The sequence below is a fragment of the Anomalospiza imberbis genome, chromosome 20 (genome assembly GCF_031753505.1).
Source record: "Anomalospiza imberbis isolate Cuckoo-Finch-1a 21T00152 chromosome 20, ASM3175350v1, whole genome shotgun sequence".
In the NCBI taxonomy this organism is placed as follows: domain Eukaryota; kingdom Metazoa; phylum Chordata; class Aves; order Passeriformes; family Viduidae; genus Anomalospiza; species Anomalospiza imberbis.
This window is the reverse complement of record NC_089700.1, coordinates 9325931-9344928: the sequence shown is the minus strand read 5'-3', so window position 1 is coordinate 9344928 and position 18998 is coordinate 9325931. Positions and strand designations below refer to the sequence as shown.

The following is an 18998-nucleotide window of genomic DNA, read 5'->3' as shown; positions in this document are numbered from 1 at the left end:
TTTGGGTTTTTTACACTGAAGAGGCACCAATGTGCAAGAAATGTGATTTTACAAAACCTCTGATTCCGTTAGCGCTGCCATAATTTAAAGTACTAGATGCAACTTCATCCTCAGCCCAGCCACCAGAGTAACATTCCTTGAGCATCTAAACTCTTTACAATCTCTAGATAATTACAGAGATCTGGTTTGAATGGAAAAGCTGAGTGAATTTCTAAACTAAAGTGATAAAATTTGTTCATTTTCTTCCAGTCCTTCCTTACTTTCTCAGCAGCAGCATGACTGGAAGTTGCCTTTAACCCATATGCAACAATATTTGGTGGTGGTATCTACTGATTGCTTGTTATGATATTATAACATCGTATCAGGATATCTTCATGTATAAAACAAACATCAGAATATTTAAAAAGAACCTCCTGATCATTCCCTTTTCCTGTCATACATTCCCAAATTTCCATTTCTAGATTTGCACAGTAGTTCAAGCATTGAGTTCCAAACTCCATTTCGTTTCACTTTGGTGTATGTTTGCCTTTTTTTTTTTTTTGTTTTAAATTTTTTTCTCCATGTGAAAACCATTTTCTCCGGTTGGAAACTATTACTTTTCCTCGGTGTGAACAAAACTTCCTTTGTTCAGCTTTTTTTTATGGGTGCAGACTGGTGTGCTCCAAACAATGCAGCTGTGCCATCAAAAATTACCCAGTCCTGCACATCCCTGGGCTGTCATGTTTTAAGCAGCAGCTCAGGATCTCTTAAGTGGAGGAGAAGATTCTTTTTCCTCCTTTAATGAAGACTTTTTTTTGGGGGGGGGGGTTTGAATCCTTTGCTTCCAGCCTTCCCTGTAGGTCTGGGGGTTGTGGTTGATCCCAGGTTTTGGGAAAGCTAAGATGTTCTACCAGAGCAGCTTGGAGCCGTCATTTTGGATTCCCTCTTCCCTGCCACGAGTACCTGAAGCTGCTTTTACAGCTTAATATCCAATTCTTGAAACCTGTTTGGAAATATTCTTGGCTTTTGGAATGGGAAAGAAAAACTTTTAAGAGCTCTGAGAGCTGCCACGGGGACTTGCTACTTAGCTGGATCCAATCCAAAATGGCAGCCACAGCCTCGTTTCTCACAGGTGCTTTTTGAAGAATTTAGAGCTCTGTTTTCAATTCATGAGCTCTGTTTATATTTTGTCTGTGCATGTGAGACTGTGGAGCTCCAGGGACTGGTAGTGGGATGTGGAGCCTTTGGCTGGGGGTTGCCAGCCCCCAGCTGACCCTGTGTCCCCTCAGTGTGCAGCTCCAGGTCCCACTGGGTGTCCCATTCACAGGGGGTGAGCCCTGGGATGAGGGCTGGAGTGGCAGAAGATCAGGGCACACAATCTCTGTCCCTCCAAGGAGGTGCTTGCAGGCTGATTGGATCTGTGTGACCTCAGCAATAAAGTTTTATCCATAGATAGATGAAGGGCATTAGCATTAACCACACTCAATTCAGGGTTTCATAAGACTGCAAACAGCAGAAGCTTCTGGTGGTGGTGGTGTTTGAAAGAAGTTAATAGGAATTCAAAGAAAATCTTGAGCTTGAAGCCCTGATGCATTTTTCAGTGCCAAGCAAACCAAGGAACAACCAAGCTCTTACTAATTCACGGCAGACACAAGATGCAATGTCTTCCACGAGTCCCTGGCTCAGCAGAACAGTTGAGGACACACAGCTTAAATCCCCTGAAAAAGCTGATACTTTATCAAACGATGCTAGATTAAATATTGGTGTTTTAATGTGATCAGTGTTGTAGTGTCACATCCAGGTTTTTTGGAAACTTTATTTTGTGCCTGTTAGAGAATTTGCATTTTCTTTACAAGAGAGATGCTGGTGGTTGGGTGGCATCTTGTATTTTCATTACAAAGCCTCCAGCGGGGATGTATCTTAAAATTGGATCCTTTTTAGCACTTGAGCTGTAGAGGCTGAACCCAAACCATTCCATGATTTAGAATGCTACAGGGACTGAGCAAAGGAGCTGTTAACCTACAGTGGTCTCAAAACAGGGGCTAAATACCTTTAATCTCATTTTAGTCACTGTTGGATCCTGTGCCTTTTGCTACTCCATTTAACCTTACTTTCTGTAATTTCCCCCCAGTATGAAATAATAAATTATCTTTAAAAAATGAATACTAATTATTCAAAAGTTGCTGCATTATATGCATGAGAAGAGCTGGGCTGGGATTTCCATGTTAAATGCTTCAGTACAAATAAACTTCATTTGTATTTGGACATTTCTAAGCTTTTCTTTGCTAGTCTCAGGTTTAAGCTCTACCAGGTCTTGGCACCCCAGGCTGGATAAACATTCTGCTGGAGTTCAGGATATTTAAGAGCAGAACCTGAGTTAAGAAGGTTTGGCCCTCTCGGTGTGTCTTCCTTTGGGGACTGGAAGTTTGTTTGAAGTAGGCTGGAGCTGGGGCTGACGTGCTGGCAGGGTTAAAAAGGAGAAGGAGGTGTCTGAGCTGGTTGGGATATTTTATGGGAATCACTCCTTCCGTACCTTTGTTGTGCTGGTTCCTTTCCCTCTTGTTTTCATTCCTAGCCAGAGATGTGCATACACGTGTGAAACAGCATTTTCATGGTTTGGGGGAAAAATCTTTAATTGCCAATAATAATAGTTCCCAAACCTTCTATTTTTCTTCTTTTCCATTTCCTCCTTTCCCTTTTCATAGAGCTGCTGTGTTCCAGTGGACAGAAAACGTGCTGCTGTCTTAATTTTTTAAATCTTTTTATTATACTCTGTCCCTCTTTAATTTTCCTCATTTTCTGCTTAGCTGTGCTCTACATTTTCCTGAGCTGTTTTTTTTTCTGGATACAGATGTTTTCATCCAGAGGCTTTTTTTTTTCCCAACACTGAACTCCAAGCTCATGATCAGTTAAAAGCCATCAGCTTTTAACTCACAATTAGTGAGTTGGTGTCATTAACAGTGATTTTAATTTACAAACTGCTGGGCTAAAATGGGTTAAAATGTTATTTCCCCATATTTGTGTAGCTTGTGTGTAATTCCAGGCTCAACAGGGAGAAGCAGCAGTTCTCTGTATTGTGTGCAGAATGGTGGGTTAGCTCTGTAGTAAATGGTATTTTCAAAGTAATTTTATTTATAATTGTGCCTCATGGGGTGGGTTTCATTCTCCCCCATGACCTAGAGCAGTGATAATAAATAACCAGGCAAGAGTGGATGTAAGCTGAGAGCCTGGAGTACTGTACTTGGGATTTGCTGGTCAAACAGTAGGAGTATTTTAACTTTTTGGACGTGTGAGCTGAAGTGCAGAAAGAAATGGAAACAACCATAAAATGACATTTCCAAAAGTTCACTTGAATTTATAGTTTATTGATTCCTAAGAACCTTATTCCAAATCATGTTCTCTTCTGATATTATAAGCTGCTTGTTTGGCAAAACTTTATGCCAGCCTTGGCTGTGTTCTGAGGCTCATTACATCTGTTTTAAGTTGTTGGTTCGTTGGAAATGAGCTTCATAATGTTTGCCATTTTCCTGAAGTTTGACGTTCCATATCGGATCCATTTCCAGGCAGTTATGAAAATACATTGAGTGACCATTGCAGGAAGTCTGGAAATTCGTCTTAACTGCTTCTGGTTTAATCTTTTCAACATTGCCATCAGTGACAGGCTTAAGTAGCTTGACCACCAGTTTTTAAACATGGTTTTCACACCTGGTGAGTTTGAAATGAACCATTATATGAAATTCTCCCATCTTTTTCCACCCATGTTTGCTACTCTTGATTGATTTCTGGTGAGCTGGCATTTTCCTTTAGAACCATGTGAAATGTGGGATGAATTTTTGTGAATTTTAGTCAGCTTCAAGTCTTGCTTCTTCCAAAACCTGTGTGGTCGTGAGCAGTTAGTTCATGACTTCTAATACATATTTTCAATTAGGCAGATGGTGGTGGTTGCTTAGGCAGAGTCTTACCAATGTACTTCCCTACAATGCCTTCCTACCTGATTTCTTGGCTGTTGAGCAGATGTATCTTTGCAAGTGTAAATTGTTTTTTGCATTGCTGGCTTTTGCAGATCAGTGGGGAGGCTCAGGAGCTGTTCTCGGTGCGCCACGGGCCGGTTCGAGCCGCTCGGATCCTGCCAGCTCCTCAGATCAGTGAGTACACCCCAAACACATCAGCACTCACCTGAGCTCTCTGAAAAGGCTGCCCTTCCACTCCACTTAAACTAACCAGACAACAGAATTCGGTTTTTGGGGTGGCGCTGGCTTCTGATTTGTTCAATTTCTCCTTATTTTACATTAACTTTACTCACTTTGACCCTTTCAGTTGTTTAAATTTTATCATCCCTTGAGTGCCGCTCCTCTCTGCCGCTGCTTAAATACTATTTTATCAAATTCTAAACCCAGCTGCTTAATTCAACAGGATTCTTCCAGAAGTTGAATTAACCTTGAGAAGAACTTGCTGCAAAATCTGAGCAACTGTGCATAAACAAGCAAATTCCTCTAAAAAATTACCCTGTTCCATCCAAACCCAATCTAATTGTTGACTTCTGAAAGAAATGTTTGGGTTTAAATTAAATTGGTTGTTTTACTTTGTGGATGAAAAGAATTTGACCAAGGTGTTTGGGGATTATGCTGGTTTAGAATTTCTAGTAATATTTTATGAATTAATTAAAGAACTCAAAAAATACAGCTTAAAAATCTTATTATTTACATTATTCATAGTAAATTGAACTGATTTTTTATGTTTCAAAGAAAGTAAATGAAGAATGTTTAATGAACATATTATGTATTTTTTGGTGATTTCCTGAGCAGAGGAATATGCAAATTATATGTGTCTCTGTAACTATTACAGGTTAAACTAACTTAGAGTGAAATACTTCCCAAGGCTGTTGTTCCTTTATTCCATTTACTGGAACCCTGCATAATTCCCAGTGAGCTGCTCTCTTGCTGTTATGTGTGTCATTGAGTAAGGGATGCCTGTGCCCCTTCCTCTCTGGAAGGAAAAACAAAGGAGAAAGAGAAGTGGAAATGGAAATGAATATGTAGTAAATTAATTGAAGAACCTGGGAGTTCTGTTTTTTCTGGTATTAAACCAGGTTTTTGATTTTTCAATCAAGTGAATCACACTCATGAACTCCTTCAAGCAGTTATTGTCTTTCTGCCCCTAAATTCCATATATTTAGCATCTGACAATGATAGTTGTTACATTAGAAAACTATTCAAATTAGCTCATATTAAATTAAACCAAACCTTTTAAAAACATGTTTTGGTCTCTTTTTACATGGCTTGGTTTAAATAAATCTTTGATTAAAAGTACATGAATGTATCATTGACCAGTATCTGGAATCAGATAAAAGTAAAGCTGTAATAAGAGGCCTTAGATAACTAACTCATGAGCTTTAATGATTCTGAACGAAATAAAAGGAATTTGTAAAGGAGAAGCTGATTACCATCAGCAGGCTCAAACACTGTTTTACTGTAAAGCTGTAAAAAGGGAATTATTGAAAATAGGAGTCTCTTGGTGGATGGATTTGGCACGTTCCTAGAAACAGATCTGAGCTGGTGATAAGCAGCTCATTCCCAGGTGTGAAAGGAAAGCTCATGGCTTTAACTTGGTGACTTTACAGCAGCAGAACTTAATAGTTTGTCAACTATTTCGTTAAAAAACTGCAGCCCTTTGATGTTAGATCCTCTGCCTCGTGGTGTGTCTCGTGGCATAATGAAGCCTTGTTTCAGAGAGGTTATTTCATGCAGGGGATCCCCTCCAGCAGGTCCTGGCTGCTGCTGGCAGCAGGAGCCTGGGCCGCTTTGTGAGCTCAGGGGCTGGGCCAGCTCCTGGAGCTGCTGGGACTGGCACCTGAGCTCTGCTCTGAGCCACCAGCCCGGGCTGGGCCAGCTCTGCTCTGCTCTGAGCCACCAGCCTGGGCTGGGCCAGCTCTGCTCTGAGCCACCAGCCCGGGCTGGGCCAGCTCTGCTCTGAGCCACCAGCCCGGGCTGGGCCAGCTCTGCTCTGAGCCACCAGCCCGGGCTGGGCCAGCTCTGCTCTGCTCTGAGCCACCAGCCTGGGCTAGGCCAGCTCTGCTCTGAGCCACCAGCCCAGGCTGGGCCAGCTCTGCTCTGAGCCACCAGCCTGGGCTGGGCCAGCTCTGCTCTGAGCCACCAGCCTGGGCTGGGCCAGCTCTGCTCTGAGCCACCAGCCCGGGCTGGGCCAGCTCTGCTCTGAGCCACCAGCCCGGGCTGGGCCAGCTCTGCTCTGAGCCACCAGCCTGGGCTGGGCCAGCTCTGCTCTGAGCCACCAGCCTGGGCTGGGCCAGCTCTGCTCTGCTCTGAGCCACCAGCCTGGGCTGGGCCAGCTCTGCTCTGAGCCACCAGCCCGGGCTGGGCCAGCTCTGCTCTGAGCCACCAGCCCGGGCTGGGCCAGCTCTGCTCTGAGCCACCAGCCCGGGCTGGGCCAGCTCTGCTCTGAGCCACCAGCCTGGGCTGGGCCAGCTCTGCTCTGCTCTGAGCCACCAGCCTGGGCTGGGCCAGCTCTGCTCTGAGCCACCAGCCCGGGCTGGGCCAGCTCTGCTCTGAGCCACCAGCCCGGGCTGGGCCAGCTCTGCAGCATCACTTTGATGTCCTGCTCTGCAGCCTGGAGGAGATGGCCATGAGAAATGGAGGGATTTCTGTAAATAATGCTAAACCCTGCAGATATCAACTCTTCTCCCTGGTCAGCTCATACCTACCAGGGCCTTCATTAGGCAGGGCTTTAATTACTCTGTGCAGTTTAGAATGTACTGGGCCTTTTTGGAGACTGGGGGGTTGCACTGTGACCAAATTCTGGGCTTGCAGAGCTCATGTTTAGACTATGAGAACACCTCAGTCCGCACTCTGGCAGCCTTAGGTACAGGAATTCTGAGCTGTAATACCTCTGAGCCATCCTTGGCTCTTCTCCACTTCCAGATCGGGGTGCTGGGCTGGGGTTAGGGTTCTTTCCATGTGTCCAGGTCTGGATTTTCTGTCAGTGCTGAGGCAGTGGTACATTTATTTCAGTTACCTTTGTTGTTCTTTCACCTACAAAACCAGAATATTGATGCTTTCTGAAGGAAGTCAGTGCTACAATCTCCCATTTTTTATTACTTATCCCAGGTCAATTTACAGGCCCCTAGCCAAATACCTGCTTTGCCTTGTGCTGTCCCATTTGTCAAGGCAGAGCTGCATAGTTTAAAAATCAGTCAGGAAACCCAGAAAGCCAGGGGAGCAGCTCTGTGTGTGGCAGTTCCTGCTCAAAGGGGTGACAGGCTGGTGTGGTGAAGTTTAGATCAGTGGTTGTCTGTAAAACCTATTTCCATGTTTCAGCATTATGAAAATAAATTCCTCCAGCGAGCTGAATTAATTTATTGCCATTTTCTAGATTATGCTGCATGCAGAAAGATGATATAATAGCCCTACATCTCTCAGTGAATTTGACTGTTCACTCAAATTGACTTATAAGGGGGGAAAAAAGCAAACAAGAAAAGGAAATAAAAAGAATTTAGAGGTACTAAAACCCATTGGGAGTCGAAATATTGCAGCAGATTTATCCCTGTTCTCCTCTGCTCCCATCTTTGATGTTGGTAAAATTAAGATTTGAACCTCAAAAGCTGACTCAGGTTTATGTGCAGGTACACTTAAAGAGCTCTAATATTTAGGTTGCTTTCTAAAAGCAGGCAGATGTGAGGTTTGTGTACGTTCAGCCACTTGGGTGGTTCAGTGGTTTGAAATCCCCAAAGGCCAAAATAATCCCAGGTTCTGCGTGGCGGAGGGGCTGGTCCTGCCCGACGGACAAGCAAGGTTTGGGGTGCTTGTGCAGGTGTGTGTCTGAGTTTTGCTGTTCTCCCACTGTTCCATGGGGGTTTTGGGATAATGAATGGGAATGTCTGTGGATTGCAGAAATTACAGACTGGAATTCTCCAAGTAAGGCTCTTTTAGAGAGATTACAGGGGAGAATTTTGGGGTGCAACACTGTAAAATCCCAATTTCTTCGAAGCTTTGGCTTGACCTGTGTTTCCTCATCACATCATAAATGAAATAAAATAATTATTTCATTGTTTTCTGGTGCTCTAGACCAGTGCACCTGAAAGTTTCACCCAGCTGGGCTGAGAGGGAATTCAGCCTGGGGCATTCCCAGGTACTGCTGGGCTGCTGCAGGACCACAAGTGCCACAAGATTTCCAAGGAAAAGATGGAAATGAGAGGAGTTTAGTGGAGCAGGAGCAGCACTCATTATTAAATGGGACTGATCAGTGGAATTACACACCAGGAAAATCCACTCCATGGTGCCTCTGACCACTGCTAAATAGGTCAGAGTGTGAAATTTCCATCCATGATGGAAAACCAGGGGCATTTCCTGAGTTCTGAGCAGCCTTTGAGTTCCTGTGACATCCACTGGCTTTCGTTTTTATTCTGCACAAAGATGTGCTGCTTTTGGTGGTGTTGTCACTCTTTTTATTGGCATTATTGAGAGGCCTTAGCAGGCCCTGGGGTCCCTATTCACAGTTTCATCAGCAGGACAGGGTCTAAGCTGCTTTGAGCTTAGTGTGGGTAACCTTTTGACTTCATAAACTTCTAAATGTTGATTTGTATGAAATTTCATTTAGCCACAGAGAGATTTTTTCCCCTCTTTTTTTTTTTTTCAACTTTAAGCACACTAACTGAAGTTAGGTTTTTAAAAAACCAAACCTATCATTTAGCTAAATGGAGCTGTAGATAAGGTGGTGCCTTGTTGGCAGGAAGGGCAGTTTTCATTACTTTAATTGTGTGATTTGTCAGGATTTCCAGCATTTTATAAATGCTGTAGTGTTATATGACAGAGTTAAAAGGATTTAGAATAAAAGGAGTTTAAGAAAAAGACTTTGCAACAGGATTTCAATACTTTTTGTATTTGGGGGGATTTAGAGAGCTGTTTTTCATTTCAATTTTGTTAAACACTGTGTGTGCAGCAGGTGTGTGCAACGTCAGCGCCTCGCACATGCAAATAAACACAATTTTACAAATGAAAATTAATCCAGCAGAACTTGGGAGATTAAATGCCACCCCAGACCTGGGAGAGGCTCCTGCCTCCATTAGAGCCCAACACATGTCACTCTGTGCAATCTCGTGGATGGGACAGCTATTAACCTGATTTAATGCCCTCAGAGGCCTCCCAGTAATGATCCTTTCCTGCACTATTAATATTTACATTCTGAAAGTATTGAAGTAGAAAATGGATTTTTTAAATTTGAGGGACTCGAGTCATTATAGACAGAAATCAGAAGTTTAAGCACCTATCACAGAAATTTTGCAAATCTGTGCCGTGGGTATTAAATCTGGCATTGCTTTTGATTTTGGGGCACTTGATTCCCTGGACTCCCCCCCCTCCACGTTTTTCCTCCTTCTTTCCTCTTCCTGATCATTAAACTAAACCATAAGGGAATATCAGAATTCGTGTCTCTAATATATCCTAGTGAGAAAAGAAGGGAAAAATTCAAGTTAAATACCTCAGGTACAATCCTGGCCGCACTTAGATCAGTGTCAGAAGTGCTGGTAGTCAGCATTTCACCCTCGGTGCTGGGAACAGAACAAATGGAATTCATCTGGTACCTGCACTGAAGGAAACAAATGCGTTGCCAGACTCTTTAGAAGACTTTTATGTTTCATTTATCAATTTACAGGTCAGTACATACAGTACAGGTTTGACTCACCAAAGAGCTTGAAATAATAGGAATAAAAGGAAAATACAGCTGGCTGGTTTAGGTTATTTGTAAAGCTATTGTTGATGGTGGAGTTATTGATGTGACCCATTTGACTTTTTAAATACCCAGAGGTGTAGGAGGGAAGATTTTTCCTTGTACAGATGAGAGGACTCAACAGTGTTTGTTACAAATTAAATGCATGTACCTGAGTCATTAATAATGATCAGTCTGCTGTGTCAAAATATATATTGTTAATTGTTGTGCCTTTCTGAATAAATGATTTCATTTTGTACAGCAGTATTCAAGATTTAAATTCTGAGCAGACTATATCACTAATATTCTTTAGAGATCAAAGGGTTTGGTGTATAATGGAGAAAAAAAATTCCATTATTCACTACACATGTGCAGACCTATAGATAGATAATTAAAAAGGCAAAGGTTGAAAGAAAATGGAGGAAAGTTAGTAGTGGTGGTATTGGTTGTTACTTTGTTATTTAAGTTGGGTACAAACATACCCTGAAATTCAGTTAAACATTGTTCACAAGCAGGAGTGAGATTTTTTTTTTTTTAATTTAAAAACTCAATTTTAATTTTATTTCTGTTTACGCAGCAATAAAGCAAAGTCCTCCAAACTCTTTAAACCCCATTTTAAGAAGTGTGGCGTCTTTAACAGTCTGCCTGTGCTGGGGTGGAGGTGTGACTGAGCCTGGGGGGACAGCAGGGCTGGCTCCCAGTGCCAGGGCTGGCTCCCAGTGCCAGGGCTGCTGCGGGACAGGATCCCAGGGCAGGGACAGCTGGCCCAGCATGGCACAGAGCAGCTCTGCTGGGCTGTGCTGCTGTCAGCACCCCTGGAAGGGGATGGGATGTGCTGCAGGAGGTGTGTTTCCACTTGGAGGTTGTTTTCCTGAAGGTTTAGATCTCCTGGTGGTGGAACAGATCGATGTGGTTTGGATTTCATCTCCCGTTTGCTTGGGCACGGGGCAGGGGCTGCTCTGAGGTTGGCACTCCTGGCTGCCTTTTCTGCAAACTGCAAACCAAGGTGTGAGCCCAGGCAGAGCTGCAGAGAACTTGATAAAAACAATGAAAAGTGAGCAAGAACCGCTTGGTGCAGTCACAGAATCCCAGCCCCAAGTGGGATGAACAGAAGATCACTCCCAAAGCCTGGCCACGTTTTCTGCTTGTGTTGTTTCTCATTTTCATCTGTCTTACAGCTCTGCCTGTAATTTGAATTTCTGTCCCTTATCTTGCACAAGCTGGGACTTTTGTGCTATATTCGATATATTGGGCCCCAACCTGGACCTGGAAACTGTACAAACAGCACATGGTGACTTGATTTTTCTTTCCTTTTGTTTTCCCTCTTGCCAGGTGCTCAGAAATGTGATAATTTTGCTGAGAAGAGGCCTCTGCTTGGTGTGTGCAAAAGCATTGGGTCTTCTGGGTAAGAATGTTTTTTGTGGATAAAAGGAATATATAAATTGTATTGCCATCTGAAAAGCCCAGCAGATGACATCTTTAAAGCCATGTTCCTTTTTTCTTCACAAGGTAACACTGGGATGTGGCTTGAAACTATTTTTTTGGTGTGTCAACATATATTTTCCTGTGACTTTAGCTTTTGGAAAGCAATAAAAAAGAGACTCTTGATGTAAAATAAATAAAGAGGTATTTTAAGTTTATTTTATTCTCAGTGGAATCACAACTTCATGATTAACCTTTTCTGATATTAATCCACATCAGAATTATTATTGTGACGTGTTCAAAGCAATCTCTGTGTCTTAAAAAGTAATTTTTCAAGCATCAGATGAATTACAAATACCAAGCATTTCATTGTTGCAGCCACACACTGTTTATTAGCAAAATGCATGTTAAACCTCCTTCCTCATGTTACAAAAAATCAGTTTACAGTCTTGTTTTGTGCTCTCTCCAGAATTGTTGTATCACTGGTCTTATAAAAGAGGCCCTTGAGATATTTTATGTTTGATTCAGACAATGCACAGGATTTATATCTCTACCTACAGGAAAATATTTGCTTTTCAGGAGTAATCCTCTACACAGCCATTTAATGACTGAGCAGCTGAAGTAAATCTTCTTACAGTTGTAAGACTAATTCTGTGCCACACCTTTTTCAATTAAGAATTTAATCAGTGTGTGTGTGAAGGAAGAACTGTCAAATCTTTACCCTTCTCTGTTATTACTGTGTTAAATTGCAATATTATTGTTACCTGCCTTAAATGTTTGAATTAGAATCCACATAAGGCAGAGAAGTGAATTTTTTTTTTCTTTCTTTATTTATTTATTATATGTATTTACAACTTGCAAAAAACAGTTTATGGTGATTTTTCTCCTTTTCTTCCCTGCCCTGTAAGTTTAACTGTTTATAAATTAGAGGTGCAAATACTGCTCTGTCTTTATCCAAATAGTGTATTTATATATGTAAAGGATATGTTGGTTTAGTAAAAATCTTCTTTCATGGATACCTGAGAAATGACCAAACCCTGAAGAGAATTATTTTCATTATGTTACTGTATTCCTCAGTTAATGGAAAATAATTCAAAGATTCTGGGCAGTTTCTGCTTTCCTCAAAAAAAAGAAAAAAAAAAAGCCCCTCATGTGTTTTCAACACCATAATACTGTCATTTCCAAATAATTTTTTGTTGTTACCGTTATTAATTAATTGCCAGATGAATTTCCTGATAATAGATTTTGTTTTCTATTCTTGTATGTGATCATTTCATACTCACCAACAAGATGGAACTTTTGCCTCGTATCTGACTTTCTGGTACACACATTTTTGTATTTAAAAAGTCCCGTTTTTCCAGCTAGTAAAAGAACTGAAATGTTTCACGGGGGGGTTGGCCTGGATGATCTTTAAGGGTCCCTTTCCAACACAAACCAGTCAATGATTCACTGTATAATCTTTTCAAAACAATTGTTTTCACAGCCCCCTGAAAGATGCAGTCCTGACACAGAAATGGGAAACAGATTGTGGTTTTTGGCTGGTATTTCTCTGCTGGTTTAGAGGTTGGTTCAGTCAACTTCAGTCTTAGATTACAAGATTTGCAAATTAAAAGGAAAACCAAAAAAGAAAGAATATCTGACTAAATTTCGGGGTTGTGGAGGGTTGTAAAGACATGCCTGCTTGTTCCTGGTGATAAGACAAACAAATCTTTATACACACACACAATTAGTTGATGGGTTTGGTGCATATTAATGCATTTCCTAGGTGGTGAAACATTAAGATATCCCTATTTTCCCCACATGGGTTTTTGAAGCCATAGTTTAGAACAGACTGGATCTGTGAAAACAATTTCAAATACACCAGAGAGGTCCAAAATAAATTACTTTCATTCTGTTCAAATGTAAATGTTAAATAAGTACTTCAGTTTAAATAATGGAGAAGTTTAAAGGGAAACTGACCAGGATAATTCTGTTTTAATTCGGATTATTAAAAAACCAGTAGAGAATAAATGGAGAGATTGCAAATTTGCCCTTCAGTAGATAATATAGGTAACAAGAAAGCTGAAAATAATCAAAATGACCATTCCAGGAGGGAAATAAAAGCACGTGAAGGAGCAGGGAAGCCAGAGCCCTTGTCCTGTCACTACTTGCTCTTCTAAAGCCTTTCTCCAGGTACTGGATCTCTAAGCCATCCTTACAAAAAGCATTTGGTATTTTGGTTCCCTTGTCCTGTGTCCAAATAGCCAAATCATTTTGCTAAAAGGTTAGCAGATGATGCCAGAATCTTACATAGGCAAGTATGATAATCAGCTAATGATGCAGGTGTAATTAATTAAACAATCAGTAAGAGAAGATTAAAAAGTAAGAGTTTGAGGCCTTTAGGGAGAGTGCAGGAGCTCAGGCAGTGGCTCCTTCAGCAGCCTCTTGCCTGTGCTGTCTTTCCAGCTTGTATTTTTAGAAAGGTGAATTAATTTGATGATATCAACTGGTGGAAAATTTTGGATGACTTGAAGAATTGGATGGAGGTCATTCAAGGGCATGAGAAGCAAGAGGTAATCTCTATTAATCATGGGAGGAGAGAGGAAATTAGGGTAAATTAAAGAAGGAGGAGTAGTTGGAGCAAACAAACTGTGTAACTTTGGCTAGCCAGCATTTTTTTTTCCCTGCTGATCTGTTTACAAGGCAAATCAATTGACAGATTGACAGCAGATTTTCAGGAAGCGTGTGCTTTATTCTCATGGCTACTGTAGATTAAATTAATTAAATTAAGTCCTGCTAACCTTAACCCAACTTCAGCTCAGGAATGTGTTTATGGGAGTGCTCAGGTTTAGGAAGCAGCTTCCCATGAGTAACAGCACAATTAAAGCGTTAATATTTTCTCAATTAATATTTCAGAGTCATGTGAGCCTGGTCTGGGTCTGGCAGATCACTGGGCAGTGCTAAAATCCAGTGTCCCCTCCAAGTGTCTGTAGCTTTTAGTGCTTCAGATGAGCTGGCTGGGAAATGATTTGTCAGACACAAACAGCAAAGCTCCTGCAAGGATCACCCAAGAGGAGGAAATGAGCTCTGGTGAACAAAGTTTTCGTTCCCAGACACTGCTCAGGGGAGCTCTTCTGGAATGCCCTGAAATTTCAGAGATTTCCTCTGTTTTTTCCTAGTGGTGATGGTGAGGACTCACCTGGCTCAGCTCTGCCATGGGCCGTGTAAAGGGTGTGGTCACTGCAGGTAGAAAATGCAGTTTGTTTTCTGAAATCACACAGAAAACTGGTCTAGGCCAGATGGTTGTGATTTTCAGTTGTGTTGGGCACTATGTAATATATTTTCATGAAGTTTGTGAAGTATTTGGGCTTTTATTGAAGACTGTGCAAAACTCAGATTTTCTGAAGACTCTCAAGCCTAGAAAGAAAATTTTATTTCATTAGTATGTTCTAAAAAGTACAGTAGGACCTCTAAAGTTGGCCCAAACTCTCTCATTTCTTTTACCTTTGGGGATTTGAGTCCCAGAGGTTCTTGTGCTGCTGCATGACTGCAGAGCTGTGTGGTGTCAGCTGCCTTGCAAAGACTTCCTTCCCTTCCAGCAGATGAAAAACATTTTCCTTTCTGATTTCCTTTTAGGAAAATTCAGTTTAGCCTTAGCAGGTTGTGTGGTAGCTTTTAAGATCCTGAGAGAGGCAGGAATAAAGTAGTTTAAATTCCTTTTGGTGATGCTGGATGGGGTTGTTACATGCTAAAGATAGAATCTCCATCTTAGAAAGGGCTCTTCAGATCCCAGCATTTTTTCTTGTAAGTTGATTCTGTGATTATAAAAACGTACATTTTTTGTAATGTTGAAGTGATGTTTGCTGGTAATTCTGTGAATTTTCTCACAGATTCCAATGCCAGGAGATGGAGCTTTAATGGAATAAGGTGGTGTTTCCGTGAGTAACTACCAAGGGCAGGAAAGCTCTGGAGTTCCTCTGATACTCCAAATGTTTGTCTCAGTGAACCTAGAGCAAGAAATAACCTTTGAACTATAATAAACTGTTAATCTTGGATCAAAACTGGGAGAAAATGAGTATTGAGGGTCAAACCTTGACCAGCTGGTGAGAACCATGGGTAGTTTTGACCTTCTAAAGCTTTGATTTATGAAGCTGTAAAAAGATAAACCTTTTCCAAGACATCCTTGGGATGCAGTGGAGGTTTGGGACAGCAGATTTCCGAGCTGAGGCACAGTTTTGTTTTACTGCTGTTCCAACCCCTTTGTGTGTAGTGATGCAGGGAGGGGATGAAGGGATGGGAAGGATGGAGGGAAGGAAGTCCAGATAAAACCAGCTGGAGCACAAAGCTGCCCCCAGTAACTTGTCAAAAGAAGCACCACAGGGAAAAGATAATGCACAGCACCATTACAGGCAGGGCTGCCACTTCCAGGGCCACTTTAAATTCCATTTTAAATTATTAAATACTGTAAACGCTATAAAGTTAATTAGAAGAGGAACAAACTCTACAAAGATAAATGTGTTTTCAATATGTTTCTCAGGGAGGGTACAGTAGAAACCAGTGAATGAGAGGAAATTTATTTCTGGCAGCACTCTAGACATGGAACTGTGGTTGAACTTTTTACCCTAATTACGTCCCCACTAATGCCTGCAGCGGTCTGGAATCAAAGTGGCCCTTCAGGCCCTGGAAAGTCTCTGATGTGGCGAGCGTTTGTTGTGTGCTGAGGCTTACTTCAGAAAAAAATGGAATATTGTGACAGGATTTTTCAAAATTTCGCAGTTACCACCCACCTCACTTGTTGCCTACAAAAATAGAGTAATTGTTTGCATCTGTGTGTTTTTGTCTGTCTTAGAAATAACTGTTATAAATCAGCGTGACAGACCTGGAGAGCAGTTGAGGATTATATTTTCTTATATGTTTTAGGGTTATTCCTGTGTTGTGTAGTGTAGGAAGGATTTAAAGGACATAGGAAAGCAGAAATTTCAGGATGATTGAAGCTGTTCTCTTTTCCTGAGGACCCTCAAAGCCATCAGATCCCAGTGGGTTCACAGAGGATGCTCCTTAATCTTTTTTTTTCCTAAACAAGTGCAGTTACTTCTTGCTTGTAGTTGGAGCAGCTGATTGCAAACTGCTTCAACTTCCAGCCCTTGTTTCTGTGTTGTGACACAACTGCTGCCACTCGAGTAATTCCCTACAAATTGATGGTATTTGAACTTTGCATCTGTTACTCAATGCCATTTTCTCCCTTACCATGGGCTCTCTCGAGTCCTTCCTGTGCTTTTCCTTTCCATTCTTCAAAAATGTTTTATATACAGACAAAATGTCTTGGGATTTTGCTGAGCTCAACCATTCATATATGGATGAGCTCCTTTTAAATCTCCACAGTAGAGGAAAAAACAATTAAAATAGAATTTTTAAAAAGTCTAATATCATTATTATTTTTCTTTAATTCTCTTTTTTTTAACAGGATAAATGATCTTAGTAGCTTTAAATTTTAAATTTGAATGTATAACTCAGTAAATAGTTCTTCAGTAATTCAAAAAAGAGATTTAGAAGGCTCCTGCTTTGTGAAAAAGCTGTAAGGCATGTGCTTAAAAAAATATTTTCCTTAATGCCTTCTTTCTTTTAATTCTGACTAGGTAATGTATTAGAATATCACCTGAGGAGACCCCCTCACACATTTTTGGATGGTTGCTCACAGACTTATTTTTGAAGTTAACAGTGATTCAAATTATTAATAGAACATTTTAATGAGAATATTTTACAGTGAGGCAATAATAAAATAACACAACATTTCAATCAATTTTGCCTGCACAGTTTGAGCAAGTTCATCTCCCATTTCAGCATCAGCTGTGTTAGGTGAATCTCGGGGGGGAATGCTGTGTTCCCGTGTGCCTTTCCTTAGCCATTGCAGTTTCTCCTGGGAGTGGTAGCCACCTTTAAGTAGGAAATTCCTCCAAATTTAATGAAGAGTGCTGCAGTAGAGGAGGTGGCTGCATCATTGTCCTCATTGAGAGAAGGGATATAAAATCAACTGAAGTTTATTTCTGATGTTAAGCAATTCATGGAGGGTTTCAACTTTAAGACCAATGTAAGGAAAAGCAGAATATTCCTTTTGCTGCTAGTGGGGCTCCCCAAGTAATTATTTTCAGGTATTATTTCATCATTTCAACCCAGCTTTTGGTGAGTTCAGCTACGGTGAGAACTCTGCACATCTGTGGAACATGGTCTGTGATTCAAGTCATAAAACAGAGTAAGAAATACCTAAGAACATATAATTAATGGGCACTTGGGAAAATTCTGGCCTACCTGATGTGACCAGAACCTCAGAGCAGCTTTGCTGTTCGGAGCACTTTTCAAGTGCTTTAACCGTAGGATCTAAGCTCATTCCTGCTCAGCTTCAGTCATACGCTCTCTAAAACCCTCTAATTATTTCTTGGAAACAGGATTGTACTCAAGCTCCTCAGGAATTGTCATTTGAGCCATAAACTGGCATATAAACAATTAAGGTTTAGCAGAGTCCTGTGCAGCTGACAGACATCTTCTAATGATCTCCGTCACGCAACTGCAGGCAGGGGCTGCTTAATGCCGAGGTGATGAAGTGTTGCACAACCCCACGGGTTTCTTACGCCGTTAATGACACCGAGGGCAAAAGAATTTTAGTTTGGACAGGTCGGGGCAAGGTTTTGTGCTTAGTGGTGAAGCCCCAAAGTGGCTCTGAGGGCGCTGGGATGGCGGCGCGGGCGGGTCTGGAGCCGCCGGCTTAGCGTGGCCTTTGTTGGTGCTGAGGGGAGAGGGTGCCAAGGGGCCTGTGAGGCTCGTGAATCATGGGGGGAGAGCACAGAAAGGGGGAAAAAAAAAAAACGAGCCTGAAATCGAAAGAAATGGGTTACAAGAACCAACAGGATGAAGAATTTGGTCCTTCATAAAGGTTTTGGCGGTGGCAGGAAAAGATTTTTCAGCGCTGGTTGTTGAGTGCTCAGTCACACACGAGGTGGGGCTGCTAGTGCTCACGGGTTGAAGAGGAACGTGCCTCAGATACGTATATAAAAAATAGTTATATATATGCTTAAAGAATCAGCTATCATCTGTGTTAGCTGTGCTGTCTTCTGGTACACCATTAAGCAGGAAATACCGCCAGTACAAATGCCTCAGAATAAAGAAAAAAGCTCTGATATTGCTTTGGAGTGTTAGAAATACTGGCACTTTTAAAAGCCGGGGCTGTAAGTGGCTCCAAAATGCTCGGTTTGGGTTCTACATGTGCTTGGTGGAATTTGGCTGGAGCTGAGGTGTTTCAGCATCAATTTGCCCTCAGAGCTGTGCTCCCAGAAATGTGATCCTTTCCTCTTAAGCTGTGACATGTGGCTGTCTCTTGATAGGCAGAAATTGCTACATTTTTGACTTTGGTCTATCCTGGATGATCTTGGAGATCCGTGTGGCTGTTACTGCAATACAAATTATGTGCATTTATTTCAGTGGTGAGTTCTTCTTCACTTGACAGTAGGAAGGGCAAGACAGCTCTTCAGTTTTGTATTTTTTTGGGGGAAACACATCAGATTGTGGCTTAATCAGCTGATCACAGAAATATTAGTTGTTGATAGAGATATGATAAATGCAGTTGTATTCTGTCCGAGCTTAATCTTTGCTTATGTTCATGAAGATTTACAGAAATGTGTTCACTTTTGTGCATGTTCACAGAATGATCAAAGACAGCAAGTGCACGTTCATAAATTGTGTATAAAAGGCTTGTTTAGCTACAAACAAGCAAAATCTAGTCCAGAATATACCAGAAAAAAGGATCTTGCTCTTCAAGTGCAGCTCCAGCTGTACTTTCCCCTCAGTGATAGCCACGGTCAAGTAGACAAACAAATCTCCGGAGATGCCGCTAATCTCCCTGTATTAAC

The 18998-nt window shown here is 41.6% G+C and overlaps 1 protein-coding gene and 1 long non-coding RNA gene across 7 annotated transcripts in view; one reads left to right on the top strand and one right to left on the bottom strand.

Annotated features, from left to right (window-relative positions):
* The window catches only part of BCAS3 (BCAS3 microtubule associated cell migration factor), a 300455-nt gene that overhangs the window by 9817 nt on the left and 271640 nt on the right, over nt 1-18998 (top strand). For 3 of the 6 annotated variants that reach the window (XM_068210669.1, XM_068210670.1, XM_068210671.1), the window contains exons 6-7: nt 4043-4124; nt 11029-11101. In XM_068210669.1, the coding sequence (XP_068066770.1) occupies nt 4043-4124; nt 11029-11101 (155 nt within the window). Of the gene's footprint in view, nt 1-4042; nt 4125-11028; nt 11102-13484; nt 13671-17553; nt 17767-18998 lie in introns of those variants that run through there. The other 3 variants (XM_068210673.1, XM_068210674.1, XM_068210675.1) reach the window with 3 other exon arrangements.
* On the bottom strand, nt 17208-17534 carry LOC137485897 (uncharacterized). The gene is made up of 2 exons (XR_011005491.1): nt 17404-17534; nt 17208-17323 (listed from the first exon to the last, which is right to left on the bottom strand). It is a non-coding gene; the product is annotated as an uncharacterized lncRNA (long non-coding RNA).